The sequence below is a fragment of the Indicator indicator genome, chromosome 13, assembly GCF_027791375.1.
Source record: "Indicator indicator isolate 239-I01 chromosome 13, UM_Iind_1.1, whole genome shotgun sequence".
Lineage (NCBI taxonomy): Eukaryota > Metazoa > Chordata > Aves > Piciformes > Indicatoridae > Indicator > Indicator indicator.
The window spans coordinates 14,307,552-14,326,029 of record NC_072022.1 but is presented as its reverse complement, the minus strand read 5'-3'; the positions used below and the strand labels follow the sequence as shown (position 1 = coordinate 14,326,029).

General features: G+C 43.5%; 1 protein-coding gene across 1 annotated transcript in view; it reads right to left on the bottom strand.

The window, feature by feature from the left end:
• Nucleotides 1-491: 491 nt before the first annotated feature.
• Nucleotides 492-18,478, bottom strand: part of DGKD (diacylglycerol kinase delta) — a 39,717-nt gene continuing 21,730 nt past the window's right edge. The window contains exons 8-28 of the mRNA XM_054386216.1: nucleotides 18,027-18,135; nucleotides 17,140-17,279; nucleotides 16,374-16,458; nucleotides 15,776-15,870; nucleotides 15,584-15,683; nucleotides 15,156-15,429; nucleotides 13,162-13,323; nucleotides 12,275-12,403; nucleotides 11,240-11,336; nucleotides 10,262-10,372; nucleotides 9,447-9,543; nucleotides 8,619-8,726; nucleotides 7,894-8,007; nucleotides 7,430-7,564; nucleotides 5,544-5,695; nucleotides 4,652-4,763; nucleotides 4,391-4,483; nucleotides 3,671-3,790; nucleotides 3,218-3,335; nucleotides 1,862-1,992; nucleotides 492-726 (exon numbers count right to left, since the gene is read on the bottom strand). Of these exons, the coding sequence (XP_054242191.1) occupies nucleotides 637-726; nucleotides 1,862-1,992; nucleotides 3,218-3,335; nucleotides 3,671-3,790; nucleotides 4,391-4,483; nucleotides 4,652-4,763; nucleotides 5,544-5,695; nucleotides 7,430-7,564; nucleotides 7,894-8,007; nucleotides 8,619-8,726; nucleotides 9,447-9,543; nucleotides 10,262-10,372; nucleotides 11,240-11,336; nucleotides 12,275-12,403; nucleotides 13,162-13,323; nucleotides 15,156-15,429; nucleotides 15,584-15,683; nucleotides 15,776-15,870; nucleotides 16,374-16,458; nucleotides 17,140-17,279; nucleotides 18,027-18,135 (2,572 nt within the window). The 3' untranslated portion in view covers nucleotides 492-636. The remainder of the gene's footprint in view (nucleotides 727-1,861; nucleotides 1,993-3,217; nucleotides 3,336-3,670; nucleotides 3,791-4,390; nucleotides 4,484-4,651; nucleotides 4,764-5,543; nucleotides 5,696-7,429; nucleotides 7,565-7,893; nucleotides 8,008-8,618; nucleotides 8,727-9,446; nucleotides 9,544-10,261; nucleotides 10,373-11,239; nucleotides 11,337-12,274; nucleotides 12,404-13,161; nucleotides 13,324-15,155; nucleotides 15,430-15,583; nucleotides 15,684-15,775; nucleotides 15,871-16,373; nucleotides 16,459-17,139; nucleotides 17,280-18,026; nucleotides 18,136-18,478) is intronic.

The window sequence follows — 18,478 nt, the reverse complement described above, 5'->3', positions numbered from 1 at the left end:
CTGGTGTGACCTGCTGTTTGAACCACATGCATTGTTTGTTGCAAGGCATACATGAGTGAGAATTACTGGGTCTTCATCAGCAAGAGGTCTGTACTGGCTTTGAATATCTGACACAAATTGCATGCAACCACAGGTGTATTAAAAAGGGATTGGAAATACACAAGGACAAGCTTTGTCCCACTTAAATGTTCTAAGATACATGTGCAACACACAGGTGAGCAGGAACGTTTTGGACTTCAAAAGACTACCAGATGCTCCTGAGCTAAGACTGGCCAATAGATCTTTTGCCCTGAATAATTCCACTGTGATGAAGTTATCCAGTAAAGGTAGCTGTGTTGCATTTCTCAGGAGTCCTGCACTGTCACTGGAACCAGAACTTTCCATGTCAGAGGATATGGTTCTTCAAATAGCAAGTGAATTCTCCTCTGGGAGGTTCTGCCTGACCACAGATAAGGTGCCTCTCAACGGATGCAGCAGTACCCCACAGGAAAAAAGGTAGCACCATGCTTGGTTGGTATGAGCTCTGAACAGCTACAATTTGGCTGTTCAGTAGAGACAGTTGCGAGCACATCTGCTCTGTGAGGTGACTGCTGTGCAGTTAGGGGGAATGGTACACACAGGCAGTGAAAATGGAGGCTAAACCTCGCTGGCAGGAGTATTCCGGCTCAGCTCCTTGATCCCATGCAGTATCCTCTTCATGTGACCCACTTTGGTCACGCCCAGGTCCTGGAGGAAAAGAGAAACATCTTACCTTATGTGAAAATCAAGGGGGAAATGCCAAGTGCCAAGCAATGGTTACAAACTAGTCAGCCAGTTACACAAAGAGAAGGAAACCACCCAGAAAGATTATAAACCTCATGGTTACATATGGAACCTAAACTGTATGTCAGAAAGCTGTCAGAGCATGAGAGAGTAATGAACACAGAGCAGGAACAGAGCAATGGAAAGAGACCATTAGCCTGAAATGCAGATTGCTTTGACTGTTAAAGGCCAACACAAGAGAACAGGAAGAGCACACAGACTTCAGTGACCTAAGCTAGTTGCCAAAACATGCAGGAAGAACTAACCAGCCACAGCAAATAGATGTACGGCACTTGGGTACCATGCAATGAAACACTGGCTGTAGGTGGATGGCATGCAGAGGAATCAGCTATTGCCCACAGCAAACTTCAGAACAGGAAGATGGTCAAAATCACAAATGAAGGTCCAAGAGGCATTCAACAAATGCCATGCACTACTTTACAACAAAATATTTGTCTGCTCTATGCAAGTCACCAGAATGGTAACATGAGCCTCTTGCACCACCACTTTCAATTTTCCTCTGTAGAAAAAGCATCTCCTGGTGAGGAGACGAAAAGTTGCGCAATGTGGTTACTAAAAGCACCATTTCACAAGATTCTCTCCACCTAGCAGCCTCATCAAAGAACAGGGACAGTTATTTTTATATTTTTGTTGTAACAAAGAAGTGTGATGATCTATTTGTCCAGTCACAACAACGTAAGAAGCAAATTTTCCCCAATCACACCATGGTCTGAAAAGAGGGTATGGCAGCTGAGAAGTTGAAAACTTCCATTCCATCATTAAAATCAGACACTACCTGCAATCTGTGTGCACTGTATTGCATCTCCAGGAAGCTGCGGCAGAATTGGACAGCTGGTCTTTCAACCAGCTGTTCTACACCCCTGCTGCTAAAAATTAGGTGACCCGAAATGGTGGGAAAATAAAACGAGGCCACAATGAACCCATCCATCTTGCCACGGCATATGGAATGAACAGCGGGCAGACCACTCCCAAGCACTTTCAGCACAGAAGGTCATGCAGATGCAGCTGGCTATTTCTCATGAGCTGATCATGAAAGTACCTTGAGGTCCCTCCGTTCGAGGTGCAGGAGCTCAGAGCCCCGGACGTCATGTCGGATGAAGATATCCTTATACTCACAAAGACTGAGATGCTCAAGCCACGCTGCAACCTCCTCCGTTCCCCAGAGATGAACTGTTAGAGATGGAAAAGCAGGAGTGCATTGAGTACCCAGAATCCCAGAAGACAGTAAGAGATGAGGACACCACCAGCACTCAATGGCAGAGAAGGAGGGAAAGCAGTGCCACAGCCTCAAACCAAGGGGAGGGCAAAGACAGCAGCACAACACACAGTCTCAAACAAAGGAGGTAGGGTAATGAAAGGTAAGAGTTGTTCCCTTAAGCAGAGGCTATCTGTGGCAAAGCTAGGAGGAAGTGCACCTTTGTTTTGGTGGGATTGGATATGTTTCGTAAAGTTTACCTCCATGTTTAAGAGGAGTAAGTTCTTGTTAATTCTCTGCTTACAAAACAACAGATTCATAAAATGTGTCTTGAAGAATCAAGCACAGATTAGTTTGCTATTGTGTACAAGCACTTGTGCTAAGTAAACAAATTGGCAACCTCTGTCCCCCAAGTCTGAGGAAGAGAGGAAGACTTTAGGCTTCCACCTTGTTGCACAGCCTCTAAATAAGAGAATAATAAAATCCCCAAGTTTTGGAAGGTAATGAATGAGCACCAGCTAGTCAGACAGAAGGAGACTGCAACCACAACTCCATAGCAAAGGATAGGACCCAGAACAGGTAGTACTTCCGAATTTTAGAAGAAAGTGTTCATAAGGAGAGTATGAATCAAAAATCAACTACCCCAATTGGAGAGAAAGTGTTCTGAATGGCAACTTATTGATTCATGGTCAGTTTTTATCTACTAACTGTTAGGATTATAGGCCAGGATGCAGCTGTGGTGATGATGATCCACAGACATGAAACTTGATTAAAGCCTGAGGGTGAATCAATGAGAAAAACATCATTAACCAGATCACAAAGAATTAGCAGTGAAAAGCATGGAGTTACGCGGACTTGGGCCCCACAGTCACTTTGATACCTAAAATGCCAAAATCCTCAGATTCACTTCACTATGCACCCCTAAAATATCCCTGGAAGTGTCTGGATGCAGACAGGATTTTTCAGAGGGTACCTCCTGTTTCTGCTCAGGAATATTTGCATGGTACTAGGGGACCACGACTTAGAACAGAGCAATAAGCTTTTTTGCCACATGAAAATGACAGGCTAGACCTCCAAGAACAGGCAGGTGTACGTGAAACAGAAGAAAGAGAGAACACAAAAGGAAACGGACGGAGGACAGGTAGTGGTGTGACCACACTGCTATCACAAAGAGACAAAATGAGTGAGCAGACTTGGTACCCGGCAGTCCCATGCTGCTATGAGTCTCCTTGTTTTTGTTGTTCTTCTCCTTTTTAAATTTAGTCACCAGCCGGAATTTACCACTGCGGCTGCGTTTGGAGTAATCCAGCATCTGGTTCTGTACGAATGAAAGAAGGGAACAGGCAATAGTCATAAATTGATTGGAACATCCCAAGAGTAACAAGTACTGTCAAGATCAGCTCCATGACCTTGTAAGAGAGGAACAGAATTCTAAACTCATTCTGATCAAGACTGGAAAGGAAATAGAGAAAGTTGATGCCATTCACACAAGGGACCTTCGCAGGAAATTATTTCCTTTAGTCTTCGGGAGTCAAGTTTCCTTCTTAATGATTTTTTTATCACATCAGTCATATTCTCACAAGAAGTCAAACACTCACAGCCAACTCCTGAAAAAGAGAACAGCTATAGAAGTACAGCACTGGTCCTCCTCACCTCCTCATCACAAGGCTCTATAAGTTGCCACAGCCAAGGGATGTCTGCCAATTTCCTCAGCTGGAGGTCCATGTCTGCCAGGGCTGCTTGGAGCTGCTCCTTCTGTGGAGGATCTAATTGCTAGATCAGAAATGGAAGCAAAGCAGAATTGAAAGCTATATGGTAAAACAGAGTCAGGCCCTTGACTTGAAATTCCTAGCTAACAAAGCAGTTCCTCCTTTTAAAAGGAAGTGCACAGCAGGCACTGGCCAGACATCACCAAGTTATCTATTTTCATCTTTTCTGAATCCCAAACTCCACACAAGCTAGTTTGAGTGCTCATCACGCACATGTAGCAACACCACAGAATCACAGAATGGTAGAGGTTGGAAGTGATCTCTTGACATTATCTAGTCCAATTTCCATACCAGAGTGGGTTCACATAGAGCAGGTTGCACAGCATCAAATCCTGATGGGTTCGGAAAGTCTCCCAAGGAGACTCCAAATCCCTCTGGGCAGCCTCGTCCAGTGCTCTGGTATCCTCAAAGTAAAAAAGTTTCTCCTTAAGTGAAACCTCCTGCGTTCTAGTTTGTACACCATCCTAATTCCTGGATGATGTTTAACCTGACTTGTTACAAAGACAAAGAATAAAAAGACCAGCAAAATGTTGTTTGTGAAGGCAACAGTAGGAGAGGAGAGAAAGCAAGAGGCTGCTTTACTCCTCAGCTTTGGGCTTCTTACCAGTGCCATCTTGCCTGCCAGCAGAAGCTCTGTCTCGTTATGAAGGGCTTTGACATTATTCACCATCTCTACAACAAGGCTGCAGTTCAGACCCTGAAGGGAGGCAATTAATGCACAAATTAAGCCTGGAAATGCAGAGGTCTAAGAAGTCAGAAGGAAGAAGTCTTAGACAAGCAAGGCCCACTTTTGGTCAATCATAAAGGAAAACCAAGAGCCAGGGAATGAGGATGAAAAATGGGATATGCTAAGTGAGTGAAGTACCTCTGTAGACTTGGATTTAGCGTAGACCTTGTCCATAGATTTAGAGCTGGCATTGACAGCATGGGCAAGCTCCTGTTCCATATCCTGGTAGGATTGGGCTATTTCCCGAATGCTAAAGAGAAAATTAGAGATTGCATCAGCATATGCTCAAAGCAGGAAATCTTTCCTGACTGGGTATCTCCTTTTAAGATCCATCTGAGTGACATTAACAGGAATTAAGCACAGGAGGGACACAGCCTCTGGCAAAGCAGGGCAATTCTCCCTGCTGCAGTGAACACACAGAGGCAAAGCAAGGCAGACTTCACACGTACAACTCAAGGTACATATGAAATTCTGGATGTGAGTTGGGATCAACCTGAAATACAAGCCAAATATTTCAGTATGGCCATGGTGATATGAAAGGTAGCTGCACATATGGCAACTGATTCAACACTTTGATGTCTCTCTGGGATTTTTCTCTCAGAGGCCCAGACCAAGGAGCTAAATATCCAACTAATGAGCAGATGAGCATACAGTGACTTCTTCTAGAAATCTGCTGGGCATCAGAGTTACAAGAAGCCAACCTGTCACTTGAGCTCCTAGCGAGGCCTTTGTTTCATTTCTGATAAAAATCACTGATATTCGTAGATAATCGGTTATTTCAGGATTAAAGAATCCATGCTTGCTCATGGAACTAACATTTTTTTGTCCAAATGACCTAAGAAAGTTTATCCAACTTCAGTCCTTGTGCAGCTGGGACAGTGCATAATGAATGATGCTATCCCCAGTGTACCCCCAGAGCAGCACTGCAAAAGGTAAGAGTGAACAGAAACATCTCCAAGGACAGGGAGTATGACAAGAACTTCAGGCACCCAAGGAGGGTTCCATTTACCAAAAGCAAACTGTGTCCCACCTGTGGATCAGAGCACCTGCAGCTTGACCAAACTGATTGATCTGGGTGGATTCTTCTTCAGACATGATCTCAGGTTGCAGGGAGAAAGAGGAGGGTCGGGACAACTCACACTTCTGTTTGTCCTCCCAGGACTTTAGGGTGCTCTCGAATGCCTGAAAACACAGCAACCAAACTGTAATATACTTTGTAAAGCTCCTGTGAAAACAAAGGCTGTGCTATGCCTGTACAGACACTTTTCATTGCAGGGCCCAGTTGTTCAGCTGCTTATAACTTTGCTAATCATATGTATGGGATGAAATCTTCCATGTCATATACTTGCCTGGCTGAAGTTTTGCTTATGCCTAGTTTTAGTCAAAACTGCTAGGTCAATTCTGAGGTCCAGACTAGCAAAATCCACCAATTCCCTACTGTTGGCAGCCTTTTGAGTAGCTCTATCAATTCTACACTTCAGTATTACTGTAATATCTCTGAGCTGGAAACAAAAAACATTCAAGGCTCCTCCTTATGTGGAAGTGAACTGGGCTTCTCCAGTAACTGGGGGACAAGCAGCTGAACTCAGAGCTAGGAGCTGTTTCCCTTGCAACCCTTAGCGACACTCCTGCTGGCATCAGCTAGCGGTACAGGAAGAAGCAAACCCAATTCAGTGCAGAAAGGTCAACATTGGATAAGGTGAAAATGGAAACTGACACATAAAGCCTCAGGGCAAGGAGAGATGGATCAATACGTGCAAGAAATGTCAAGAAAGAAGGTTAGACAAGAGAAGGGTCTATGAGAAGGGAAGATCAAAACAGAAGAATAATTCAAAGAAGAAGGGGATACTAAGCAGGGATGCAAAGCTTTAATGGAAAAAAAAATTACAAATCAGCATCTAGGAAGCCAGAAAAGAAAAAGAAATTGACTGTGATGGGTGGGTGGAGAAGGGGAAGAGAATAGTGTTCATAGATCTTGGGCCTGGGCAGTCAAATGAGTACAGACTACCTAAGGAGCACAGGACTAACTGTAGAGATGGAGCAGAAAAGCCTCTGTCCACTAAAACACAGCTGCCTTTGGGAATGTCTCAAGGTTGTGGGGACATGCCATTCTCCTGCCTCTGCAAATACCTGTGAAGCCCTCACACAGAACAAAACCAGGTTCTGTCAGCCCAGTGCAAACTACTTGCTGATCTCAACCTTGCTAGTGACTCTTCAGTGGTCCAAATGAGGCCACATGAAGGAAATGAAGGGTAGAAACTCTCTTACACTCCAGGAAAGACTATGTACATTATTCCAGTCTCCTCCTCTCCACAGTATTTGCAGCAAAGGATGACAGGACAAGAGGTAATGGTTTTAATCTAAAAGAGGGTAGAGATTTAGAGTAGATATAAGTAAGAAATTTTTTACAGTAAGAGTGGTGAAACACTAGAACAGGTTGCCCAGAGAGACTGAAGATGTCCAAGTCCTGGAAACATTCAAGGTCAAGTTGGACACAGCTCTGTAATACAGTTAGAGATGTCCCCACTCACTGCAGGGGGAGTGGGCTAGATGACCTTAAAAGACCCTTGGTCAGCGAGGTATGAGCCACATCTTGAATAATAAAGAGAAATTAAAATATCAAACTGCTGAATCCAGACAACCCACAGCACTCAGTGAGGCAAGCATCCTGTGGGAAAAACAGCATGCAAGCATGTTAAGAAATGCTGTCACAAGGCAAAAGAAACTTGCAAAAATGACCTTATTCATGTGATTTCCCAAATAGTGAATGCAAGACACACACGTTCTGTGTCCAAAGTTGTATGGTGTGCAGCAAAACATGATTCTTACATTCACATTGGTCACTGCAATGCTTTCCAGGACTATGTGACACCAGAACATGTGTGTACCACCCTGTGTATATCAGGCTGCTCTTACCCTGTCTCGGGTGAGGGTTTGTGCTCTGTTCTTATGAACAATCCAAATATAACCTGGAGGCTGGATCCAGGCCTCTCCGTCCACTTGCACTGGAACTCCCTCTTCTCCAAGGATTGCTATCTTCACCGTCCGACACTGCAAGAAGATACTGCATAAGAGCAGCTCTACAATGCTGATTTTCCAAAAACCATGAGACATTCTTTCTTTCCCTTATGGGGCAGGGACCATTTGCTGCATCTTTGGACTAATCTGTATTTGAGTTGCTGGTCTAACTCCTACCAAAATGCACACTAGCTAACAATTCTATGCCCAAATTGCCCCTGAATATGTTAATTTTCAGCCCTGCTGGATGTTCTTCCCATGGACCAGAGCAAACACAAAGGAGGGCTCTACCAACAAATTGGCAAAATCATCACAAGCTGGAGACAGGGAAGGCAAGAAGAGCTCACAAAAGCAATTGATACCTGTGCAATCCGGTGATGCTGCAGGTTTATCACCCGTGACACCGCCATCTGCATGCTACCAAACACTGCTACCACCTCCAAAATTTTGTCATCAAAGGAGGGGGCTGTAAATGTCTAGTCAGATACAAGGGAGAGAGAATTCAGCTGACACACAGCTCTGCTGAAGAGGTTTCCTTTACATCCTACTAGTGCAGATCTGGGGGTGGCCTTCAATTGTGCTACTTAATCTGTATAAAATTAACAAGAGAAGGTGAAGATCTGCAGCGATCTGGGAAGGAGATAAAGGAGCCCAAATATTCCCACCGTGCTTCCAATGGCAGCTACAATACAATTCAAACGCAAAGGCTATAGGCCACAACGCAGTCAGTATTCCTGTGAGTAGGCACTTTTTCATCTCAGATAATGATTCTGACTGGATCTATCCACTTTGTCTTTAAGTGGCTTTACTTCTCAGGAAAGTCTGAGGGCAGAAGGTCAATCTAAAGCACTTCCTCGAAGTCCAAATGCTCAAGACAGCATCTGTATTTTTTTGGAATCACTACAGACTGCTTGGGTACAAAGCTGCTGAAGACTGAAATTCAGTATCTGGATCATCCACTTCACAGAGAAAGTACATAAAGACAGGCCCCTTGCCCTCCTCTTCCAAGCACTACTCTCTGGGGCTATGGCCTCAAAAGCAGCAGCAAGTAAAAAACATTTACTGGATTGCCTTAAAGAATACTCACATCATCTTCTTTTGTTCCCCCCCAAAAGTTGGTGCCTCCTGCATAGCTGGGAATGTTAAGTACAGCTATTCCCTGGAGACTGGGCAAAGGGATTGGCCTGCCATCACACTGCACAGAAAAGAAGGCAACGTTACTCTCAGCACAGAAGACAGCCCCTCCTGCCCCAGTATGACCTCTAAGAACAGAAAATAGCCTGCATAGCTTAGCAATAAATGTATTCAAATTTCTAGTTTCTTATTGACCTAATGGAGTTGAATACATCCATTTGTGTCTTATGAACCACTGCTCCTTTGGGAAGGTGGTTTTGGAGGGCTTCTGTTGCTTCTTTTCCCAAAGAGGAACAGGAAACACTTGAGAGGCTTGGCAAAGCCTCTTGGCTTATTCCTCCAGAAAGGGAAATAAAAATTCTGAAACACCTACACAGTCTGCTGTGATAAAAGTCTCCTCCTGCAAGCTACCTAGCCCATACAAAAATGTTTCTTTTCCATTTTGATGTACATTATAGCTTAGTTAAATTAAGAGCTTTCCACTGCACCCACAAACTAAAATGATGTGTTCACAAGAGATCCCACATACAATGTAAGTGTTATGTATGCTGAATAGAGTTGGGGACAGCCAATGCTTTCCAGCAGGATGACACTTCCAGAACAAGAAGAGCCACTTTTAGCTAACTCAGGGTGAGATACAGTGTAATTGCTGTTGTCAGGCAGGGCAAGGGAAAAGCTCTCATCTTACCAAGTAGAATCACCACACCAAAGTTAAAGCATCTGAAGGAAATGCAATTAAGTCTCCCAGTTTCAGAGACAGAAGGGCAGGTGAATTTCTCACCTCCAGCAAGACTTTCTGCTCCAGGTTTTTATATGTTCTGTGCAGCAGCTCCTTGGTCCCCAATACTCCGTACCACATCATGTTTTTAGTACGACTTCTAAGGGAGAAAGGCAAAAGAAAAAAAGCTACCATAAGCATTTGCCTTTTCACTTAGAAGGAAAAAAAAAAATCACACCCCACACTGAAATGGTACCTATGTCCTGAAACACAAAGGTGCTTTGCTTCCAAAAGGGCCAAGCAATCAAAAAACTCATTGCTTGTGCTAAGTAACTACTTCCCTTTAAGTGAGTAATGCACACTGCCAGATTGCCCTGACAGAACTCATCAATCCCATACACCAGGACATCAACAGTGTTTTGCTGTACTAGCTCAAGTATAGCAAATGTACCAGTCCAAAGCTACACAAAGCATCCTGTAGCTGCCCAAGCATTCAAAAGGCCAAAACCTGTGGTTTGTACTAAATTAGAATCATGGTCGAAATCAGCCTCTGTGGCATTCAGAGCTGAGCTGAGCTTCTCGCATAGCGAAATAGCAAGCCTAGGAGAATAATCTGTGAGATCATGAAGTAAATAGAATCAATGCACTAAACCCATACGATGTAGCTACTCAAAGATCTTCTACCAGTCACAGCAGTATAATGAATAGATAATAATCAGTAACTTCTCTCCTCCATCATGATTTCAAACCTTGAAGGACTGTGCAGAAAAGATTGACAATACACCTATTCAGTACACTTGTACACAATCAGCTTCAAAACTACACAGAAACATAAAGCAGTTTCAGTCACTTCTGGCAGTATCCAAAGCCAAACCCACCTGCATTTTTCTGGGTGCTCATCACGTTTATTGTTGAAGTCCAAAGAAATTTTTGCATCCAGTCCAATCCCAAAGTAATTATTCATGACACATTTCTCTGTGTAACATTCACTAGCAAACAAAAGAACAGAACTCTTATTTGTAAGTCTACATACTGCTTGTTACACATCTCACTGGCCACCTCATTCTCTTGCAGAGGTGAAGAGAGTGAAGGCTGCATGCCAGTGTGCTCTGGTAAGCACTGCTGGGCACTGCCTAAAGCCCACATGAATACTATGAAGTAGCTACTGATGCACAGAGGTCCCTGAACCGCAGCCTCTGTCTGCAGGACTTCACAGCCACAAGAGTTGCAGAGGAACTCTCTCCTTGCCACAGAAACAGACTCAAAGTCTACACTTCATTTACAAAGAGGTATGATGCTCATCACTGGCATCATGTGAAAGGTCTCACAAAACACTAGCAATGCTGATTGCTTATATAGGGACAGAGAAACTACAAATGAATTCCACAGTGTCAGCTACTCATCTCAGGGGCACTCGACTCCATCAAAAAGAAATTAAAAGTCTACCATTGGATTTTTACTGTTAAACAGCTTAGCAGAAACAGCCTGAGAAAGTCTTCATGTCAGACTTCTCAATGCTTCCCCTGTTGTCATCTGTCTATGACCTTTCTTGGGTTTCTATGCTGTAACAGTAATGATCTCCCTACAGGCCACTGTCAACTGGAAATCAGAGTCATCCTCAAGTCTAGGGAAAAGACTGATCTAGATTTCATTCTCATCTAAAAATCCTCTGACAGATGCGTCACTGCAGGTATACATACATAAGATGATCCTCACTGGTACCCATCATATGAGTTCATTAACATCACTCTGGGCTGCTGCAGTCCATTATTTAGCTCTACAAAATACTCTGCTTCTCTGCTGAGGTCCATTTGGAATTGCCCACTCCCCTCCTTCAACCTCCTGGGGATACTCACAGGTTTTCAGGCTCAGAGTTAAAGGGATCAGCATGGATCAACAATCGGCTGATGACAGAACTTCCAGGCAAAGAACCAGACATGCCAGCACGGATATCTGTAGGAAGATCAACCATGGGGAAGAAAGAATGTGATTAGCAGTAAGTAGAAAACAGGTAACTTCAATCTCAGAACACGACAAGAGGGCAGAATACATTAACATTTGTCTTCCACTGTGGAAGACAAACAGCAATAGTGCTTTCTTCCACTCTAGAAGACTCGGCTCCCTCAATAAGGAAAAAGAGTTTCTAGGGCTGCCCACAGGGTTTTTGACTGACAGGGTATCATCTAATGCCACCAGCACAGCTACAGACACCTGGAATTGGGAAGTAAAATTGTCTTCACTGCAGTAGCTTTTTAGTTCCAGGGTGAGGCATGCCACATTCTTGCCTCAGTGAGTAGACAGTAGTAGGAAGCTATTCACCGTGTTACTCGAGAATTTCTGACTCCCGCTTCTTAAATTATTAGCTGGTGAGCTACAAACAGTAGCTTTGTCAGAGAGAAGGGAAAATACCTTCTTCCAGAAGAAAGAATTTAAACAAATAATTAGGGGAAGGAGATGGAAAGACAGCATTATGGTGATAGGGAGAAACTGCTACACAAGATACATATATTGGAATTCTGCTGGATCCGGGCACCTCTAGCGACTTCAAGTCTTCACGTGAAGGGACTGCTGCTCCCAGTTTACGGCTGCTATTCTTCAGAAACCTCTCTCAGCAGCATCATTATCAGCCTTGCTCAAATTTACTTTGAGCCCAGTATCTCCTTGTAACTGGCATCTAAATTCTGTCACTGCACAGTGTTAATAAAAATCTATGTCTAGGTCTTGGCTACAAACTGGAAACTATTAGAGCTCCCTCCAAGTCTCCACTCCTCAGCCCTAGTGGAAAGTTTTATACAAACGGATTTCTCTCCAAGAAGACCCTGCAGTCTGCCTTGCTGTCACCCATACTCTAGTTGGCTGCCTCAGCGGGAAGTGGTGGGTGTTACACTTACTTGGGTAGAGGATTTTTGTGTTCAGCATTGGCAAGTTGTCTCGGTTTCCTGTCTGGGGAGGAAGAGATGCAGAGCTGCCCAGTGACAAACTTCCTTTGTTTATTAGCCTTTCACAAGGGGACTTGGAAGCTGCAAAACACAACACAAACATGGCTACTGACAAACATAATGCTGTGATTCAGATCAGCACATAACAGCACAGTCCAAGTAGCAAGACTGGGTCAGGAATCACTCAACAGCAAAACACTCTAGTCACTGTAAGAGGTCACAGAACCAGTCACTAGGTGACAGAGATGTGGCATACGTGCAGTCAGAAAACCCCAGAGACCAAAATGCTACATGCAAATATTAGAAATGGAGATGAGAAAAAGCTAGTGCCAGCAGCACAACAGAGAGTGGTTTTGGCTCCAAATCAATACTTCAATAAGTTCCAAATAAATGTGCAGTGATCAGGGATCTCTAACAAACGACTCACATAATATAGTTATTAAACTGGCTTCCACTCCCTGTCATCTGCAAAGCATGGCAGGAATTTACAAGGAAATGTAATCAAGGAGATGACAAGAAAAAATCTCAAAATCATCCCTGTCCAAGCACTGAAAGCCAACAGAACCCAGATTACAGGCCGATGTGCAAGAACATTTCTGAATACTAAGCTTCAAATGCTAAGAAAAAGAACCAGCCATCAGAGATGTAGCAAGAAGTGGTTTGTGCAATGCACATGCTAGAGCACAGAAAAAAAAGGCCTGTCATCTCAAGAGCAATCATTCAAAGCTTACAGAAGAACAGAACTTGGAGGGTACATGTTACACCTTCCTCACTTGTTACAGCTAACAAAACTGTGGTTCACAGGCAAGATCTGCATGGTGGTAGCCCTGGGGCAGTACCTTTCCGCTGACTCCTCCCTTTGGTCACCCCGTAGCTGCTGCTGTGTGAGGACTGTAGGGAGATTTTATCCTCATTCCTCAGCTCCTTGCCCTCTTCAGAGGCTGAGAGACTAAGGAGGAAGCCCTCTTGCTCCTGGGTCTGGGCATTTTGTTCATCTACAGCTGTAAGGAGAGAGAAAATGGGTGAGTGCCTCATAGCTGTTCTAGAAAGGAACACCTCCTGCTGATGTAAAAAACCAATAAGATGGGACTCTAAAGGCCCTGATTTCTTAAAGGAAAGAACAAGAATAACAAAAACCTTTCCTTTATCATTTATCTCAACTAAGCTCTGCTCCACAGTTTTTGGAACTGAGCTGGGTTAGCCTTCTTTTTTCTTTGCTGAGCTTTTTAGTGGTGAGACTCTAAATAGAAAGTGTCTACCTTTAACAATACAGGTAATCAGGCTTCCTGAGATATAAACTATGCTACAGGTGATGGGCTTCCATTTATTTGCATTTGGATGTTGCCAGAAATTCTAATCAGATGGACAGTAAATGTTGAATTTAATTAATTTTTTGTTTGCTTAATTTGTACTGGAACAACAGGAAAAGCCACTGAAAAAGGCACTCAGACACTTAACAGTCAGAAGGAAGAAAACAGTTGGTAAGAAACAATACAAAGGAAGGAATCAGATCACACACTTTGGAAGAAAAGCAGTTTGGAGAAATTGAACTACATATGAAATGTAGCTGAAGTATCCCAAAAAGCTGGTATGAATTACACTGCATAAAGAAGTCCAAACTTCCTTCACATGTAATGGCCAGGCCTCCTGCCCCAGCACCCCTCCCAGGGCACGGCTCTATGACCAGCCTTGAGCTTATCTATCAGCTCACTTCCTTTGCCTGGGGCTGACCCCCCCACTTCTTTCAGTCTCTTCCCCTCCCTTGTGCTGACTCTAGAGTTCTTCAAAACTATATACAAGGTAACCCAACCCACAGGTCCAGCAGAAACAGAAACAGTTCTTGCTGGATTAAGCAAATTGGTTGGGCTTCAAAAGAACTCCAACAAACATTAAACTAGCATAGGGTAAGGAGCAGCAAAGTGGGGGGGCAGAGAAGACAAGACCACTACTTCACCAGAAGCAGGCTGTTTGCTCAGCTTCCATCCATTTACAATGGCTCCTTCAGGATAGGTTGCACACAACACTGGAGTCCTGGAAATCCAAGTAACAGTGCAATGGTCTACAACTTACTACCTAGTTGTTCACAGTGCACACTTAGGTGAGATGGATGCAACTTTTAATACTTTTATCTACAGTAATAAGCTGTTAAGTACTTCTTTTGGTTTAAGCTAAACCACTGAGCTTGTGACTAACATCTGGGAGACTGACACCTTTTGAAGGAGATGAAACTCTGACCTACAGATGTGAGCAGCTGGAGAGAGAGAAGGGTCAAGATGTGGAGAAGAGGGTCACCTACCTAGGAAGTTAACATCAGAAGTGATTTGTGTCAAAGTGCAGTATCAGAACATCTTCCCAGCCACAAAGCCGCTGTAAAAATTTTTGCCCTCCGTGGCAGTTCTACCACTGCTGGACTCTACTACAATAAGATTTCTAAGACAGTTCAAGTTCAAATATTTAAAGTATTTTCTTCCCAAGTATTTTCAGATCTGTTTTACAGCAAGGCCACACAAGCAGTTGGGCTGACACAACTGTGGTATGGGTGGGGACATACAGGAAATGCAAATGAACAGTGTGTGGGAGGGTAGTAACTTCCTAAACCAGCCCTACGGGAGAGACCACACCTTCAACTTCAGGCTCATTTAACCAAGTAGTGTTTCAAACAGGTGGGCTTGGCAGAGATGATATCCCAACTAAACAGTGAGTCTTACTGAATAGATCCTCTAGCACAGAAAAGCTGTTGTTAATAAAGAACTCTACTTCTCTATGGATAAAAGGAAATGTATACTTCTCACGAGCCTGTAAGAAGTCACAAGCAGGACACCTCGCAGGTTACCTTTTTCTGCATGCTCTATTATCTGGCGGATGGCTTTTTTCAAGCTGTTGGCTCTCAACATGAGCTGTTCTCGGGGACGGAATATCTGGGGCCGTGCAGTACACGATGAGCCAACCGATCGGTCGCTGGAAGAATCACAAGCACTGCCTGACCCATCACCATCTTCTGTTTCTTCTGCAATGGTGGGAGGAGGGTTTGGCAGAGATGAAGATGCTTGAGATTCATCATTCAGTGTCTTCAGCAATGAGTCCAGCTTCTCCTTCAGGACAGAGCACTACAAGGCAAAGAAGGACATCTGAGTAGAACAGTAGATTAGATAGCTTTTTTTTTTAGTGCTTGCTGAACTGTTGCTGTCCTAGTTCTCTGAAAACAGAGCAGTATTCCACTTCAGAAGTAGAAACCCAAACATTTTTGTTTCCCAATTTTACCTTCCTGGCCATGACCTCTGATTCCTCTGAGCTTTCTGTTGCCTTCTCATAGGCTTTCCCTACTCGAGCCACAAAATCCTTCACTGTCTCACAAAGCACCCTGGAGAAAGAAGATACAAAGTCATGCAAGGATTGTTTCATGATTTTCATATTGCAGCTTTCACTTACAGTATTTGTCCTTTAATTACTCACTTAGCTGAGGAGATGACCACTGAGTGTTGGTCAGAAGTCAAAATTTTGGACAAATGAGCCGCCACAGAGTCTTCATAGAAGAGAATCTTCTGCACCTGGTGACAGAAATGAGCCACTGTGGTGTTGCTTCCCAATGTTACAACATATGCTGTGCATTCCTGTCTTCCTAGAGCGTAACTCTTATTCTATGTTCATTTACTCACTGAAGACCTGAAACTGATGAACAAACTAATTCTGAACCTAGAAATCAGCTGCAGCACAGTTCTTGAAGTCTCTGGTCAACTGTGGATCCAAAACTGGTTTTTATGACTGCTATGCAGCCTTTCATAATTTCAACAATTTGATGTCATGACAGCAAATAAAAGTCAGTCATTTCTTCTCTGGCCCATTCCAAAGCATCTTCTTCTGATGCCTCATTAGGGTTGCTGACTCTGACAACCGAATACTTCACTGACTTAAAGCCCCTAGCTTTGCAGCTCCTGCTATACCCAAGTCATGGCTCAGGCCTGCTCCACTTGAGCTCAATTGCTGCCACCTATCTCATCCATTCTCAGGCTGTTGCTCACAGTTCCCCTGCCCTCTGCATCTTAAGAGGTACCTCAGAATCTTCACTGAAATCTTCAGTGACCGTGGAAGTGGAAGCTTGGCGAGGGAGTTTTGTTTCATACACCATGATGCTCCACCTGTTGAAAAGGAGGTATCATACTTGTCACTACAAGGCAGATGATTTCCTCCTTTATCCAGAGGTTGCAGAGGTTAGAATCTCAAAGCAGAACAAATTGCACATTGGCAGGGGCATGACTTATGAAAGGTAGCCAAAGAACTACAAAGGGGCTGAACTGGAAGAAGAGGAAAGGATGACACTATGGACAAGCACCCTACAGCACAAGGAACTTCCCTGTAATTTATCCCTCTCCCATAGAAATCCCATGGGCATTACTTGATTCAATGTAACAGATGCCAACATGAAACTCAAAGGATAAGAAACATTTTTAAATGTACAAAGATACATAGGTATATCAATACTAAAGATAAAGATGTGCATCTGCATTCCACTTTCTGTTCAAAGCCAAATTCAAGATAAATTGGTCCAAAGTTACCAATAAAAGAATTATCTTAAAAAAAAAATCATGACTGTAAAGCTGACAAATTCAACTGAGAAGAACTCTCAAACACAAGAGAAGACACTGGAGACAAGGCAATTCCACTCATTACTATTCTTCAGACTGTATTTTGTTGCTAAAGGGTGACAGAGGATTATCAAAATCCAGCAGCTGGGCAGAATCAAGGCCTGCCCAGTTGTCCTGAAAAGGTATTTTCACACAATGCTTGAGTATGGGAAGGTGTTACTGATAGTTACTCACCTGTCCAGCATCTTTGTACTAGCTCTCTCCAGCTTCTCCAGGATCTGGGGGAGCTGGGTATCATCATCACAAGCAGACCCCCAGCCTAACACACGGGCAAGGTCATTCCCTGTTCCCAAGGGCAGCACTCCCAGCTGGCACTGCATTAGGGAAAAGGAAAACAAAACTGAAATTCAAATGGGAAAACACAAGTCACAGACAGCCACAAGTAACATGACTGATTCCTTACAGTCATTGAAAAACAGCTAGCCCTAAGGTGAGGAGAAAGTATTTGGATGGGGAGAACAGCCAAAAATGCATGCAAGTAAGGAAAAATCTCCACTTTTAAATTCCTAATTGAGCTAATCTGGAGCAGCACCTTACTGCAAGTAACCCCTTCTACAGAGGTATTTATTAAACCATCAGGTGGTGCTATTGCATTTTCTGTCAAAGTAGCATAGTTATCTCCAAGATTAAATGGAAATTAGTTAAACCCACTATGGTATCTCTGCTCTGGTGAAGCTTCTGTTGATTCCAAGACTCAAAATTCAGAAACTACACCACGAGAATTAAAATGAATAGAGGAGTATCATAACCCTTGTGGAACTCCCAATTTTCTCACTGTAGTCCTTTCTGAGAGTAAGTCTCTGCTGCACTGGAGCAGGAGTAACCCAGACCTTCTCCGAAAGCTAGATCTTATCAGAGGAAACAGTGGAGGAGCTCTGGAGATAGGAATGATTAATTAGTCCAGTACTGCTTCTTGCAGAAAAGTACTGCAGGAACACTGATAAGTTGGCTTCAGTCCTGGGGCAAACTACATCCGTATGATCAAAGAAAGTCCTCTTCAATCCATGCTGCTGCTGTTACTGCTTCATCCTTTCATCCAACCAAGCTCTTTGGGCAGGTACCTGCTTGTGAAGATTGAGGCTATCAATTTCAGAGAGAACCCAGCCAACACTTCCGTCCCCACCGCAAACCAAAATCCGGAAAGTGTCGAATTTCTGGAATAAGCGTAAGCTGGAGAACAGAGAGAAAAAAGCAAGAGGGAAGAGCAAACAGCTGTTACAGAAAGAAATGATGAACAATTCCAATCTAAGTAATACACATGGCAGATTTGCTTAAAGTAGGCTCTGATTTCACACCAAATACGGGTCACTGTCAGATTACAAATGAATGAAAATTATCATAAATAAGGAATTACAGGTGAGTAATTTACAATGGCTTCTCACTACAGAAATATGTCCCAGGCGTACTCCTCTACTAAAGCGGGACATTTTTGTCTGAATAGAAAAGAAGCACATGATAGCTGATTATCTGTTGAATTAATTCCTTTTTGCAGACACACTGTGTTCAGTCTAAC